Source organism: Papaver somniferum, chromosome 2 (assembly GCF_003573695.1).
Source record: "Papaver somniferum cultivar HN1 chromosome 2, ASM357369v1, whole genome shotgun sequence".
Lineage (NCBI taxonomy): Eukaryota > Viridiplantae > Streptophyta > Magnoliopsida > Ranunculales > Papaveraceae > Papaver > Papaver somniferum.
In genome coordinates, this window is record NC_039359.1 from 169,870,677 (window position 1) to 169,887,891 (window position 17,215).

General features: G+C 34.7%; 1 protein-coding gene and 1 long non-coding RNA gene across 4 annotated transcripts; one reads left to right on the forward strand and one right to left on the reverse strand.

The window, feature by feature from the left end:
* Nucleotides 1-8,342: 8,342 nt before the first annotated feature.
* LOC113352411 lies at nt 8,343-9,892 on the reverse strand. Its single transcript, XM_026596232.1, has 4 exons — nt 9,721-9,892; nt 9,248-9,597; nt 8,555-9,181; nt 8,343-8,390 (listed from the first exon to the last, which is right to left on the reverse strand). Exons 1-4 carry the CDS (start codon nt 9,890-9,892, stop codon nt 8,343-8,345), a joined length of 1,197 nt encoding a protein of 398 aa, XP_026452017.1.
* A 3,959-nt stretch (nt 9,893-13,851) lies between these two features.
* On the forward strand, nt 13,852-15,911 carry LOC113349762. 3 transcript variants are annotated; one of them, XR_003360354.1, is made up of 4 exons: nt 13,852-14,068; nt 14,389-14,472; nt 15,078-15,157; nt 15,259-15,911. It is a non-coding gene; the product is annotated as an uncharacterized LOC113349762 (long non-coding RNA). The 3 variants fall into 3 exon arrangements; XR_003360355.1 differs by having other exon boundaries at nt 13,853-14,068; nt 15,111-15,157; XR_003360356.1 differs by lacking the exon at nt 15,078-15,157 and having other exon boundaries at nt 13,857-14,068.
* The last annotated feature ends 1,304 nt before the right edge of the window (nt 15,912-17,215 follow it).

Here is a 17,215-nt window from a genome sequence, read left to right on the forward strand (position 1 = left end):
GATAACCATACCAGACCCTGCAACATCCATCCAACACTCACCAATCTTATCCCTGATAATAGCCCCATATCCTCTTAAAGTGTGTCTCATGGACCCATCAGTATTTATCATCAAAACATCACCTTCAGGACTCAACCAAGTGCATCTAAGTTCCACTCTAATATGGAAAAATAAGGAACATTTCAGAGAGTAAAGAATTGCGCTGAATGACGATTGTCATCAACCACAATCTGATTGGCTGCAAGTTTGAGATTAACATCCTAAACAATCAACCAATTAACCTGGTCAGTGGAGAAATTCTGCTTTTTGAAGACTATAGCCTTTCTCTCCTTCCATATGTGATATACATAGTTGTTAAAAGTGAGTTTCCTTATAGTGTTAATAATGGAGGAGCCCACAAAAGAACTTACACACCAGAGAATTTCCTCCCTCCAGCTAGCTCTCTACCCAGTAACATAACGCATATAAGAAGGCCCTGCCAAATCTGGGAAGAGAAAGGACAATAAAGAAATAGATGTTCATCATCTTCATTATTCTGATTACAAAGAACACAAGTGGGGTTCACATCCATACCCCACTGAATAAGCCTATTCTTTGTTTTTAGTTTGTGATGTAAGGTCATACAAGTGATAAAAGAATGTTTTGGAATGTGCATCTTGAACCAAACTAACCTATTCCAGCTAGGAGTCTCCAAATGAGGTCTTAAAGTGTCATAAGTATCCTTGACAGTAAATTTCCCTGAAGTACTAGGATACCAAATCAATTTATCATCTTCACTGGACCCAACAAAAACAGAAGCAAACTGATTAGTGGCAGATACAAAAATATCATCAGACTGAGACATCACCCACTCATTATCAATAATATACTCATCCATAGGACAGTCCCTATCCATAGAAACATAACTAAGAATGTCTTATGGTATCCCGTCCTCCAGTTTTCCATTTGGATGCCACAACCCTGTAAGAAAAGCAGTGGGAGAACCATTTCCTATTATAGTTCTTAACATCTTAACAACCTCATCCCCCTATCCAAGTATATGTCTTCAACTCCATGAAGCATCTTGGGGGAATTTCATAGTCCAAAAATTCCTATCTTTGATGAGATTAACTCATATCCATTCTGCCCAAACAGATTCTTTGTTAGAAGCCGGCTCCCAAATATGTCCCATCCTAGCTGCTGCATTTGTTGTAGCAATATCCATAACAGAAATACCCCCTTCTTTAAAAGGAACACAAACCTGACTCCACCCAATGGGATAACTAGTCTTCTTATCAAGGGAAGCATCAGCCCTTAGAAACCTCTTGAAAACGAGTTTAGACATTTAATGTCTTTCTTAGGAAGAGTGAAGCATGATAGCCAATATAAGATCATACCGTTCAAGACATGTTTAATAAAGCCCAGCCTTCCACATAAGTAAGGGCTCTATATTTCCACGCTTTTACCCAACTAGTTACCTTATCAATGAGAGGCAAACAATCCTTAAAAGAGAGTCTGGTGGACAAGAGAGGTAAACCCAAGTATCTGACACGTAACTCTCCAACCACACAGTTAAGACAAGTAATGATATTCTGAATATTTAACTCATTAACAGCATAATGGAAGAGATAAGTTTTTTTTCCTTACTTACTTTCAGACGGGTGCAAGTGCTAAATCTATGTAGAGCAATATTAAGGGAGGAAGAAGATTTAAGATCACCTTTAAAGAAAACCAAAACATCATCTACAAAGCAGAGATGTGTAAGAGAAGTAAGCTGGAACCTAGGGTGAAAACCATAGGCCCCTGCTTTGACTTGTTGATTGATGCACACACTTAAAACTCCATCACCATAACAAATAAATAGGGAGATAAGGGGCACCCTTGTCTAAGACCTCTTTTAGCACCAACAAAAACAAAAGGTGAACCATTAATCATGATAGAAAATCTTGCAGAGGTAATGCAACATCTAATCCAGTCAATAAACATGGGAGGAAACCAAATTTCTACAAAGAAATAATGACATCCCTCCAACTAACAGTGTCATGAGCCGTTTTTAAGTCAATCTTAAGAGCACATCTATCAGACCCAACAGTTCTATGATAATTCCTTAATAGTTCATGAGCCACTAGAATTTCATCTTGAATTGATCTTCCAGAGATGAAGGCAGACTGATTAGCACTAATAAGACCACCTAGCACATGCTTCATCCTTAAAGAAACTAAGAGGAAAAACTTATGGTGGTTCAAGCTCTGCAAATCGGGCGACACTGAGTTAACTCATTCTAAAAAAAAAAATCTTTCAAAATACAAATCTCGTCATGATTAATTGATTTCTTTTGTTCACCTCGTATCTTTAGTCACTACAATGTTTAGCTTGATATTGATTTTAACTCTTTTAGTTTAATTTATTTTCTTTTCTCTTCCTAAGTTTATCTTTATTTTTCTTTATGTTAACCTAATTCTTTTTGTTACTTTCAACAAGATGATTTTCTTTCTGATTCCTTTAACTAATAGATTCTTAAATTCTGTTGTAGGGTTTTCCTTTCATTCAAAATGGTAGGCATCCATTTTTGGACGTTTGCTTGGTTTCATCTTCTTCTGACAATATTATTATTGCAACCAAAGATAGTATTGATTTCAATTTCGAAAGCAGTTTTGCATACCATCAACCAAAAGATGGTATGTATCAGTATTTTCCAGTATTATAGTTTAGATCATGTGTATGATCACAATGATGGCAGTGAGTTCATCAAATTAGTTTCAGTTGGTAGTGATTTCATCAATTCTGATTCATGTTGGCCAATCCGAGAGAAACGGTTTCAAAATTTGAATTTCCAAAATTCAAACTTTCCCCCTATAATTATGCGTAATGGGAGGACATGCAAACCATTATTGTCTATGTTGGAGTTGACTAATTTTAAGATAAATGCTAGATATTTTTTCCCATTACTGGAGAATATTTTCTTAGCTAATATATCTCAAGATAGTTATAACGGTATAACTATTTTTAGTTATTCTGGATATACTTATCATCTTTATATCAAGAGGAAAGCAAGACTTGTTCGTATAATTTTTTCTGAAAGAATATCTCAAACTTCAGAGAACTGTGCAATGGCTTCTACTTATAACACACAGGTTTCGATTATCACATATCAAATGCAGAAAACTAAGATTCGATATTTCAGTTCCAAACAGTTAAGGCATGCAGTGGGTTCTACAAGAGCTCTTGCAGTTGCTATAGAAGAATGGAGTAATACACTTCTAGGAAAATTGTACTCAAAAGAGCCAATGGAAACCGATATTATGCGACAGGAAATCAAGTTGATATGAAAACAATATAAAGTAAAATAACTTCGTGCAATGGATAAAAATATTTTTATTTTTAAGTTTGCATCAAATGAAATATTGGAAGCAGTTCTCAAGAAAGGTCTATTGAATGTTAAGAAGTGTCACCTGAATCTTGTCAAACATGACACCTCCATTTCTATCCAAGATCATGATTTTTCTCATCAGGAATCGAATGTGCAATTCCAAAATATTCTTCTAGAACATCATTCAGTTCAAGTGATTGATGAAGCTTTGATAGAGTTGGGGCCTAAGATCTGGGCAGTCCCAGAAAATTGTCGACATGGTTTTGGTTCTATGATTACTGAAAAAGTTAAAATTGATCTCAAAAAATCTATATTTAGAGGAGGCTGGTGGAACACGGCATCAGGTGGAGTAACCTGGATTAGATATCACTGCCTGAGGCAATCACATATTATTTGTCAAAATTGTTTTACTGTTGATCATAATGATGAGGAATGTGAAAATACAGCTCTGGATTTAAAAATAAGAAGATACACCAATGAGGAATATGTTAACTACTGTCACAATCTTGCAAGAGCTTATCGGGTAGAAATATCAGAAGACTTAGATCAGATGCCGAACCAAATATGTGAAGCTAGTCGAAAACAAATGGAGGAAAAAGAGAAAGCCGAGGAACAAGAAGAAGCAAGGAAAGCAAAAATATCTAGAAGTGAAGAACAAGTGAAAGAGATTACTATTGGTCATGTTTTTAGTCCTGTGATTCATTCGAATGATATTCACAAGAGCTCATAATACTGGAAATAATGATAATATGGAAAGTTTTGATGGCATGGAGCATGACTTGGCTGAGGAAGGAGAACCAAATGCAAGAGAGTACTCCCATGAAATGAAGGAAGCCACTGCTTCTTGGCTAATTTTCTTAACTTCTTTTTCTGTGCATTTATATTTTCAATTCCTTTTTCACTCAAATTTTATTATTCAACCATGAAAATTTTAGCATGGAATGTCTAAGGATTAGCAAAAAAATTCACTAGAGACCAACTTTTTGTCTTAGTTAAAAAGCAATCCCCATATTTTATTTTTCTCTCAGAAACTAAAGTTGATAGTGCTAGTATGCTTTCTCTAGCAAATTCTCTTAAATATTGCAATCATGTTTATATAGATAGGGTTGATCTGGCTGGAGGGATTCTCCTTATGTGGAAGGATGGTATTCACTGTGAAGTTCAGAATGTCTCAAACAATATGATTCATGTTATCACTAAACTAAAACCTAATAAACTAGATGTTTTCATTACATTTATGTATGGATCAACTTATTTTGATAGGAAAAAGGAACAGTGGGAGTTCATGATGGAAATCAGTGAAAATATACTTCAACCATGGTTAGTGATAGGTGATCTTAATTTTCATCTTCATGAATCTTATGAGGCCTCTAACTTTTCTACTGAAGACAAGTATGTCTAGGAAAAATTGAATTCTTGTGGTCTTATGGATCTTGGATATAATGGTAAGCATTTCACATGGTCAAGAAGCAGATTTGGTACTCGCAGTAGGAAATCTAGAATAGATATGGCCTTAGATAATAGTCATTGGTGTAACTGCTATCCTGGGGCTAAAATTTTACATTTAGTAACAGCAGGTATCATTCCCCAATCCTTTTAGTGAAAACTGATATAATTAGGAATACCTGGAGGCCTTTTAAGTTCTTTTTTGTGTGGATGAAACATTCTTCCTTCAAGAATCAACTTAATATAGCTTGGAAATCTGAAGTCTCTGGTTCTGCTGCTTTTAAACTTACTAGTAAACATCATAATACTAGGAAGAGATTATCTCACTGGAATAAAATTGAGTTCGGAGATATTGATAGAAATATCAATAATTTACAGAATCAACTTGAGACTGTCCAAAATGAGCAGTTTTCTGTTTCTCAACATGATAATATAGTTTCTCTCACTAAGAAACTGGATGAATGATTTAACGTTAAGGCTGAATTTTATAAACAGAAGTCAGGTAATATTTTTATAAATGAAATGGATCATAATACTAAACTTTCACACATTAGAAAATAGAAGGATGTTTAAAAAAAATATTGATTGCTATGTGATGCTAATGGTTTTTGGTTTAATGATAGTAAAGATATTGCTAATATGCTTGTTGATCATTTTTCTCATGTTAGTAAAGCTTCAAATCCTAATCTTGGTGAGAATAGTTTTGATATCATTCCTACTATAATTACTGCTCATGACAATATCCAACTTACTAGAATTCCAACTAGTGAAGAAATATTTCAGACCATCAAGCATATGTTCCCTTGGAGTTCTCCTGGTCCAGATGGGTTTCAATCTAGATTCTATCATTATAACTGGGACATTGTTGGTAAGGATGTCACAGATGTTGTTCAAGGTTTCTTTGAATCTGGTCATATGCCTACTGAATTCAATACAACTTATCTTAGTTTAATTCCGAAATGCGACAATGTTATAAGTCATGTTGATTTTAGACCTATAGGATTATGCAATACTATTTATAAGGTTATCTCTAAGATAATTGCTGACAGAATTAAACCTCATTTAAAGCATCTAATTTTTCCTTACCAAGCTGCCTTTGTACCAAGAAGGGATATCCATGACAATATTATTGTTTCTCATGAGATGATCCATACTATGAAACATAAAGAAGGCTATAGTGGAACCATGGCTATAAAACTTGACATATTTAAGGCTTTTGATAGGATTGAATGGAACTTTTTTCTAGGTGTTCTTAAGGAATTTGGCTTTGATGATAAATTCTTTGGTTATATTGATCAATGCATTTCCACGACTAATATATATGTTTTGTTGAATGGATCTCCTACTCATTCTTATACTCCTTCTAGAGGTGTTGGACAAGGTGATCCAGTATCACCCTATTTTTTCATATTATGTATAGAATATTTGTATAGACTTTTATTGAATGCTAAGACTAACCATCTTATTTCAGGAGTAAAATCAGCTAGGAATGTACCAGATATTACCCATCTAATGTTTGCTGATGATATTCGTATATTTTCAAAAGAAGACATGCACAATATTAATGGTATTATGGAGGTGTTTGATTCTTTTGGCAGAGTATCTGGTTAAGTTCTTAATCTGGATAAATCTAGTGTTTATTTCAGTCACAATATTAGTCCCAGTTATAGAGAGATTCTAGCTAGAGAACTTACAATGACTGAAATGAAGGATACAAATACATATCTAGGTGTGTCTCTTTTTATAGTAAGAAATAAAACAAAAGCTTTTAGACCTGTCATGCAATCTTTTGGTTGTAGACTGAAAACTTGGAAAGTGAAGACTATGAATCAATCTGCTAGAACCACTATGGTAAAGCATGTTTTAAATACTATCCAATTTATTAAATGAGTAGTTTTAGAATTCCTAAAACTATGATAAATCAGATGGAATCTATACAAAAACATTTTTGGTGGGGTCATAGTAATAATAAAGGTCTTTGCCTTATAGGATAGAACAAGCTTAGCATACCCAAGGCATTATGTGGTCTTGGCTTTAGAAATCTGGAGCATTTCAATTCTGCATTGTTAACTAAGATAGCTTGGAAAGATTTTAATGAAGATAATTCTCATTGTATGCAGATTGTCAGAGCTAAATATGGCAAAAATGGTACTCTACTTCATTAGAAAAACTAAAAGATGATAATTCTTGGTTATGGAGAAGTATCTACTCTGGGATTGAAATTTTTCAACAACATTCTATGTAGATAGTTCAATGTGGAACTAAAATAAACATCTGGCTAGATAATTGGATTATTGGATTTAATAGTCCACCTGTCCCAATCATGGGTCTTTCTAGTATTGTTACTTTTACTCTTGTGTGTGATTTTTTTCTCCCTAAGACTAGAGTTTGGAATGAGCAACTAATACACTCTCTTTTTAGCCATTAAACTGCTACTGCCATCCTTAGTATGAATGTCCCTACAACTAGTGAAGACTATCTTATTTGGAAACTAGATAAGAAAGGTAAGTTTTCTGTCAAAAGTGCTTATCACACTCTTTGTGCCTGGCAGGTTAATGACACAATCAGTGGTGACACTATTCCAAAAGAAGTTTGGAAGAATCTCTGGAAGACTAAAATTCCTCACAGAGTGCAACCCTTTGTTTGGAAATACATAAAAGATATTGTCCCTGTCAGGGATAAAATAGCTAGATACAAAAATGATGTAGAACTTTATTGTGTTTTGTGCAATCATAGTGCTGAAATTACTGGCCATCTGTTAATTGATTGTTATTATGATAAGGAAATATAGAATGGTTTGAATATTGATATTTCAGTTGTTTGCCATAATTTTGCATCTTTTGAACATTGGGTAATAACTTGGTTTTCTACAGGTAATATTGAATAATATCAAAGGGATTCTGGCTCTGACTTAAATGTAATCAGATTCATGTGCGTGTACCATCTGGTACATTTGGAAAGACAGATGTAGCTTATTATTTCAAGATGTTAAACCAAGTGTTCAGAATACAGTCATTAGAATTCACAATCTGGTGCAGCAATGTAATTTTGTTGTTAGTTCTGTCACAATGAATATGAACAGTAATATGGCTATAATAAATGGATTCCACCAGATGAAGGGTTCATTAAAATTAATATTGATGCTTCATATATATTTGATACAAGAAAAGGCAGCATTGGTCTAATTGCTCGTGATTTTGCAGGAAAAGCTTTAGGAGTTCAAGGATGGAACTTGGAGGAAGAGGTGGAAGCTGAGGTTGGACCTAAATATTTTGAATGTAAATCTCTAGTCAAGGTAGTGGAGTGGATGGAATATTATGGCTTCAATAAAGTTAATTTTGAGATGGACTGCGAGAATGTGGTGAACTCAATCTGCAGAGATGATTCTCTTGTTCACTGGTTCAATCACCACTTAATTCTATCAGTTAAGAATAAATTTTTAGGTAAAAATTATTGGTTTTGTAAGACAGTTCATAGACAAGGCAATAGTGTGGCTCATGCTCTGGCTAGAAAGGCCAGGGTTGATAATCAAAACTTTTATTTCTATTTAAATTATCCTCCTGACATTGTCAGATGGGTAGAAGAAGACGTTTCTCTGTTTAATCAATAAAATTCTTTTAGTATCAAAAAAAAAATCCTTAAAGAAATAATCTTAGTAATGTATTTGTACATTACATTACAGCAAGAAATATGCCTATAGTCCTTGACAGAGTTAGGATTCTCTTTCTTAACCACCAGAGTTAGAAATGTGTTATTTACCTCTTTAAGGAGCTTAGAGTGTTTGAAGAAATTCTGAACATCAGCAGTAAAATCATCTCCCAAAATACTCCAGCAAGTCTTAAAAAACCAGCTAGAGAAGTCATCAGGTCCAGGGGCTTTATTAGAACCAATAGTAGATAAGGCAACCACCACTTCATCTCTAATAACAGGTCTAATCAGGTTACACCTACGCTCATCACTCAACAAATTATCAAAATTTAAAAAATCAAGAAGTTCAGAGTCATCCACAAAATAACTGTCAGAATCATCAAATAAGGAGGAGTAAAAGTCAATACATTCCTCAGCTATCTCCTTATCCTCCTGATGAAACACATTCTCTCTAGACATCAAAGTGAGAATATTATTCCTAGAATGTCTCTCCTTCATACAATTATGAAAAAATATGGCATTTGAGTCTCCCAGATCAATCCATTTGACTCTAGATTTTTGCTTAGCTACATATTCCTCATACCTAGTAACTTTAGCATAATGTTTAATGGCGACATTCTCCTGCTGAGCTGACTCCACATATAAAGGATGTTGTTGAATATGTTGTTGTATGGTGTATAACACAGATTTAGCATGTTCCACTTGGGCAGGAATACTTCTGAATCTCTCTCTCTTCCACTGAATAATTCAAGCTTTAACCTTCTTGAGCTTCGTAACAAAAACAAACATAGGGTTCCCTCTCACAGGTTCTTTCCAAATAGTTCTAATCATTTCCAGAAAGTCAGGCTCCTCAATCATAAAATTGTAGAATATAAAGGGGGGAGGACCATGAACTCTATCTTCAAAAATAGAAACCACCATAGGGGAATGATCAGAAATTCCATCTTCCAGGAAAACAACTTTAGAATCAGAAAACCTAGTCACCCACTCCATATTAACAATAGCTCTGTCTAGCTTAGATAAGATCTTTCTCTCATCAGTGTGACCATTTGTCCAAGTATAGAAGCATCCAGAGTAAGCAAGATCAAAAAGAAAACTATCTTGAGTACAATTCCAGAAATCAAGGTAATTATTTGGAGTCAAAGACCCATCCACTGTCTCATGAGAGAAGATAACAGAATTAAAAGCACCCACAAGAATAAGAGGAAGATTATTTGAAGAAGAAAAATTCAGAATATCAGACCACAAAAGTTGTATTACTTATTGGTCATTACTACCATAACCAAACCCCACCGCAAACTGAAACCCTCTACTAGTTACAATTTGAACAAAAATCACCTGGTCAGAAGCATAAAGAGTAGAAACTGAGACTTCCACGGGGTTCCACCCAATCCAAATTCTACCAGGATCATTATTTGAATAATTATCAGTAAACTGCCAATCAGGCATAATGTCCCTTCTTATTTTATCTTTATTTTGACTATGCACATGAGTCTCAACAATGCCCAAAATAGACAAGTTGTTTATTCAAATTAAATTCCTGACTTTTACTTGTTTAAGAGCGTCATTCATCCCTCTTATGTTCCAACATCCAAGATTAAACATCATTAAGAAATAGAGGTTTAGATTTCCTACCTCTAGCAGATTTCTTCAAATCTGTCCCCATTTGATTAACACTTTTTATAATGTGATTCTTTTTAGGAAAATGGCCTCTTCCACCACTACCACCAGCAGCAGAAGAAGAAGATTGTTGAGGATCCTTATTTCTCATATTGGGGTTTAAATTCTCAGTAGCTGAAGTGTTAGCCCCAATGGAACTATCAACCTTAGTAACTTCGGTAATTGCCTTGGTAACTTCCCTCAACACATCAAAGGAAATTTTGGTAGGTAATTGCTACATTACCATAAGATTATCAGATACAATAAGAGGCTGGGAATAATTTTCAGAAATCAGACTGTAATCTTCAAAAGTCCTTTTCCTAGAATCCTGCATCCTCTCATCCTCTACAACTTCCCCTCTGACCAAAATATCTTCACCACTCACTTCATTCTCTATAATCTAAACTTCCATAACATCAGTAACACCATCCAAATTAGTAGTAGGAATTGAATCTTGTGCTTTATTTGTGTTTTTAACCACCTCAAACATTTTTCTGAGGTAAAGAAGTGGGTTGCATCTTCTGCTTCTCAACTAGAATGTGCTGCTTGAGAGGACATTTAGCATCTGAGTGGCCAAATGTCTGAAAACCAAGACACCTTGGTGGTTTTTAAGAAAATTCCACAGGTATCTTGAAAGCCTCCTTGCCATCAATCACCACTGGAATTTCACTAGGGAAGTCACAACTAGTATCAATCTCCACACATACTCTATAAAAATCATTTTAGATCTCTCCAATGTCTTCTTGTCAGTCATTAAAGGAATACCAAGGTAACTAGCAATAATTCCAAATCCCTTATGATTCCGCATAAATAAAGGAATTTTCCTAAGATGAACCAAACAAGAATGGTTTTAAGATCCTCTACCATTTGTTCAACCATTGGAGAGCATGGTCGAATCTTAAAGAGTCTGCTAGCAATATACACATGACCAATCTCTAGAACTCTTTGTTCATCCTCATCACTACTAAAATCAAACACAAAAGAGGTATCACTATGCAGATTCATGTGAACTTCCCCTTTTAGTTTCCAGAGTCTGAGTAAAATCTTCTTAACAAAATGAAAAGGCAATTGACGACCCACTAAAGCCTCACCAACCAATTTCTCATACCGCCTAATATCATCCTCAAAATCAGATAAAGAGGCAACAAAAGCTTTCTTACCATTGAACAGTTGAGGAGCACGATACTTCAAATCATCACTCTTCATACGAAGCTTCCTTAGATCTTTAGAAACCATTCCTGCCCAAGAAGTAGTTCCATCACCCAGAGAGCCAGAAGGATGACGGTGAGCAGACGAACAAGAACCCACAAGTGGAGGAAAGTTCTCCAGAAAACTCTTCTTATCAAACTGTAACAGATCGTCTCCCTGTAAAGATACCTCAGTCACCATAGGAGTAGATGAAAGAGGGTCACAAATCGGAGTGAAAGAACCTTCGACACCATCAGAAGGCGGTGCCATGAGATTCGAAGCAGAAGAAGAAAAGGAAAATCGACAAACCCTAAATCGCTTTGGATAAACCAGAACGGCCAAGGTCAAAGAGAGAGAAAAAAAATCAATATTCTTAATAGTTGGTCCACCGATGGAGATAGTGTCTGAGAAAGCATTAGTTAATCATCTAGTGATTTTTGTCTAATCTCACCAAAGCATTTGAGATAGTCTCCATTTCACCGTAACTTGAATGGGTAAATTGAAAGTTGAAACATCATTAATCTCGGCCTTAGCGCAACTAGAAGAAAGAAATTACATAGACAATCTCCGATAAAACTTCCTTTCACCAGAATCGATTTTTATGATTTTTGAGTTTAGTTTGATTCTAAGGAAGAAATAAAACTTCTCGTGTTTTCAAAACTACACATACATATATGTGGAATGCCTAAAAATAATATTCAATTTAAAATTTGGACCAAGTGTTTTTTTTAACTTTGTGTTTTATTTAGTTTATGATGTTGTTGCTGCCGAGGTCGTGAATTTAACTAAAACTGTAAATAGATGTATCAGTTTATTGAGACAGGGTACCAAATTTCATATAAAAATAAAAATAAAATCTTTTGTTTTATATGAGATTCGATATTTTCCCAAATAAATTGGAACCCTATTAGCAGCCTTAAATTTAAATTTAACATCCGTCTCACTTTTTTTCTTAACTTCTGTCTCCTACTAAGAAATTTTTAACCTCTGTCTCTTACTAAGAAATACAAATGTAATTCTTGACATGTTTTCGTGAAAGAGATGTGCTTATACACCTCGTTTATGAATGCAGAGAAAACATTTTAAAAAGACACGACTAATTATTAGGTGGATGTCTTCAGACACAAAATAAAGCATGTTTAATAAAGTTGGTTGGGTAGAGTTATTGAAAAATTAATAGTGAGATTGATGCATAGTTGTTGAGACTTGAGAGTGTGACCAAATATACATACACGAGGCTGGGGCTATGGTGGGATATGTTTCACGTTGCTCTGTTTTTCTCTGCTCTCTTTTTATGAGTATATATTAATTTTTGAACAAAATGAGGTATACAATATGATTACAGTTACAAGTAGCTTGTCACTGTCGAGCAGAATATTTCAATTAAACTCTAATACCGAGTCCAACAAAAACATACTACTATTTGAAAACTAATTCAATCCAATTCAACTTTGAGCGGTTTCTTGGGAACACTTATAAGAGCAAGTCTTATGGTAATCCAATCTATTCCAAGTGTGGAAAATTCATGGAATGTCAAGTCTAGTGGCTTCTAAGTTGGGGTTTTTCATAAAAAATCCAAGCAAGGTTCCATGATTTGGTAGAAGGATCCGTGGAATCCATCTAAACGCCAATAAGAATAGCGTTAAACGCAATTAAGAATGGAGCTAAAAAAACGCAATTAAGAATTGCGTTTTTTTTAATCCGTAGATTTAAAATGAGTTGTTGAAATCTAACGGCTGAAAAAAAGCTCCATTATTAATTGCGTTTTTTTAGCTCCATTATTAATTGCGTTTTTTTTTATCCGTAGATTTAAAATGAGTTGTTGAAATCTAACGGCTGGAAAAAAACTCCATTCTTAATTGTGTTTTTTTAGCTCCATTAAGAATAGCGTTTCTACTATTCCACCATTACACTTGCGCTTCCATCCACAGTTCCAAATGGTGAGGTGGCATGGAAGATGGAAGATGAATGGATTCCACCATAAGACTTGCTCTAATCATGACTGGTGACTGGTGAGCGACTCTGAGATGCTACAAAAAATTCGTCATCGCATTACTATTAGTTTGTGATTACATTTGTGTAATAATTCATTTCAACCATTTTTTTTGTGTAATTACATTTGTTACAAAATATTTTATGATTAGATTGTACTATAATGCCCCATCCAGTGAAGATCTCTGGCTCCGCCGCCACGGGGTGTTGACATTTCCCCTTTTTTAAAATGTTAAGTCATATGAGCTCCCACGTCACATGATGAGTGTGACACCCCTCTCAAATTAAATTAAATAAAAGCTTTGGGCATTAGTAATTCTGGAGAGGACACTTGCCGAGACTCTATTGGTCGGGACATTAAAATTTGGATTACACTCTGTTTACACCCTGTATTTAATTGGCCGTTTATAACCCCGTTAGTAAAAACGTGGGTATACAATACTTTTGTCAGAATTTGTGCCTAAATAATTTGTCACTCTCTGTTTCCACCGAATACTTAACTGGACGTTAAGTAACACCTTCAGTGGACGATACTCCCGTGAAAAACTAAACCAAACCATTCTTAACTGGACGAATCTAATATTTTTATTCTCTCCTTCACTGGACTAAGCTACTCTTCGTTCTTTATTATTCTTTTCCTGCTTATTTCTTCTTCTTCTCTTCACCTGCAATTGAAAATCGAAAAATAAATGGAGGATTTGAGATCGTAGAAGGAGGGAAATGATCAAGAATCGAGTGATAGTAATTGTGTGAGTTTGTGTGGTTGATTCGAATGCAACAGAAAAGGTAAATCCGGGTGTATAATTTAGGGTTTCTACTGTGTTGATTGATTTATTTCAAAATTTGATTATTGATTGAATAGTTAGGGATGATTTTTAAGAATATGACATGAAGAGGAAGGTTATCATGCTAATTTGAGGGTGTGAATTGAGAAATTAGAGAGAGGAAGGTTATCATGCTAATTTGAGGGTGTGAATTGTTAAATTAGAAAATTAGGGTTGCGGTGTTGAAATAGAGAAATTAGGGTTCATAGATTATAAATTGCAGTAATTATAATGGTTGATGTATGTTGTTTTATGTTTGCTTTGTGTGATTGATGTTTGCAGGAAATTTATGAGGCAAAGTTTATAACATCGATTTAGGAGGCAAAGTTTGATTACAAAGACGATGCAGAGGAAATGAAGAACAAGGTAAACATGTGGAAATCTTAGATTTATAAATCTGTAATTTAAAAAAAAAATCAGATTGAGTATTAATTTGGTGTAGGAAGATTGATTAAAATCAGATTGGGTTTTCAGAGAAAAGTTAGGTTCTGTTGATTTGATTGAATATTAAAATTTAGCCTGACTGAGAGGTAGTAGCTAAGAACATTTTGGCTTGGTTTGTTTTGATTGTTTGTGTGTATAAAATAATACCGCAAAACAAGTTTTTAGGACTCTTTGCACCATTTTATTGACGGGATTCATCACAACTTTAGATACTTTAGCGGCCCAGCCAGTTACTCGGGATTCACGATTGCTCCATTTCTTAATGTTAGCAATGTACAGCGGTCAAATATGACTTTTTTCTTCTCGAGATCTTTTACTTTTAGGTTTTATTTTCTCACGACTGTTGAATTAAGAGATGACTTGCTTTCTGCACCTGAGCCATGGTCATCTTCTTAATATAAAGGCTCAGGTGCAGAAAGCAAGTCATCTCTTAATTTAAGAATTAGTTTTCATTGGAAGTTGTTTGTGAGTAATGGAACTGGTAATTAGAGCTGGAGGTGCTATGTAATTTATGGCCCGTGTTGCAGTTAAAAAAAGGTGGTTTATGTCCCGTATTGCAGAAAAATGGTTGAACTGACAACAGTGATTCTACTACAATTTTTAAAAGGTGCAAATTTAGTTTGAATCTTTTCTGTTTTTTGACACTTTTCTGGAAAACTTTTAGTTTGGTATACATGTTTTATCTTGACCTTGATGACCTATGTTTAGGTATTAGAGCAATCAAATGAAGGTGGAGTTCAAAATTCAGGAACATTGATGGGTTAAGTGAGTCAGCAAAGAAAATATACGTTACTAAGCTAATTTGCTGCTTTGTATGGAGGGATTTAATGCTATGAGTAAGATTTCCTGTTGTTTCATTTTCCTTTTCTTATTGATTTTACTTTGTTATTAAACTATATAGGCTGAACAGATGGGCATAAAACTGTTAGACTGAACAGATGTGCATAACATTGTCAACGAGATAGGGCGAAACCGAGCCACGTCAAATAAAAAATCTTAAACATGCATCGAGATAGGGTGAGGCGAAGCCGAGCTAAACCAAATTAAAAATCTTAAACATGTATCGAGATGGGGCGAGATCGCCCGGTGCGTAGCACGGGCACAAAATCTAATTTTACTTTATTTTGCAAACGCCTCTTGACTGAAGAGGTAAAAAAAATTTGATGTTAATACTCATGCTGAATTTTAATTTTTTTTCAACTAAATAGTTACCCATGGATGATTATTTTTTGAATATAGATTTTGCATATGGAAAAGCCATCTTATCCTGGTAAAATTTTCCAAAAAATTGTAGTCAAGGCCTCCGGATTCTTTGAGAGTGTCATCCTGAGTAATAATACAATCAACCTTTTCCTTTTTTCTTTCGTTTACTTTTTTTGTTTTGTTTGTTTTCTTTTGATATTTTGCACACAAGCAGACGACAACTACTCTAAACTAACAAGTCGAGAGTAGGATAGACCCTGACTATCATTAGATAGCAAACTTATTATTTCTTCAGGTGGATTGTTGATCCACACTCCCGTCATATTATTCTTTGAAGCTTCTTTTGAGAGGAAATCCGCTACAAAATTAGCCTCCCAGTAGTCATGGGCGAAAGATATGTCATAAAACTCATTCTTTAATCTCAAAATGTCATACTTCTGACCTTGTAGGTACCACGGAACTCTGACCACATCTTTGCAGACTTGCGCATCATAAGTTGAATCGCATTCAACTTCCAATCTTGTGATCCCAAGCAATTTCACAATGAGCAAACCATCTCTAATAGCCCACACTTCTGCCATGTTACTGCCATTTTGGAAGATATGAATGGAAATGCAAGCCACAAAATGACCACTAGCATCTATAATGACACATCCAATCCCTGCAAGAGAATCATCAATACAAGAGCCATCAGAATTTAGTTTATAATATCCATCTCTTACTCACCATTATCTCTTGCTGCTTTCTCCTGTAGTTGTTCTGATTTAGAAAGTAAAACTCTGTACATCTTCTAATGGAAAGAACAAGTTGTTTAAGAGGGTGAAAATTCACTTTATTGTAAATCAAGTGGTTTCTACCAATCCATATAGACCACAACAAAAAAGGAATGAAACAACTCCATTCAACTCCACCAATTTTATCTTTGAAAGAACAAACTTTCCTAATAAAACCAGGGGTCATTTTTTCTAGAACTAAATCAAAACATGTCATCTTCTTAAGTTTCAACCAAATTGGTGCAACTGAAGGACAATTAAAGAAAGTATGATATATCGTCTCAAAATCATTATGACGGAAACTACATCCAGGGGAAGAAACAACACCTTTCTTGTATAAAGGTTCACTAAGATTAAGTCTTCTATGTCCAAGTTTCCAAAGAAATAATATAATCTTTTGAGGACGATTAAGCTTCCACAAAAATCTCCAGTCCGGATCAGCAGGATAGATGTTCTTTTTTGCAGCAATAAGATTAGCATATGCCTCTCTGACTGTAACCTTACCATCTTTCCCCCTGCTCCATACTCTGACATCTTAATTATTAGCACTAGAAGTAACAGGAAAAGTAGTTAATATCGTGTATCGGCATCGTATCGGATGGATCCGATACACCTATACAAAAGATTATATCAGTTTTTATATGTGATACAACATTAAGACTAGAATTTTAAATATTTATAAATGTTTG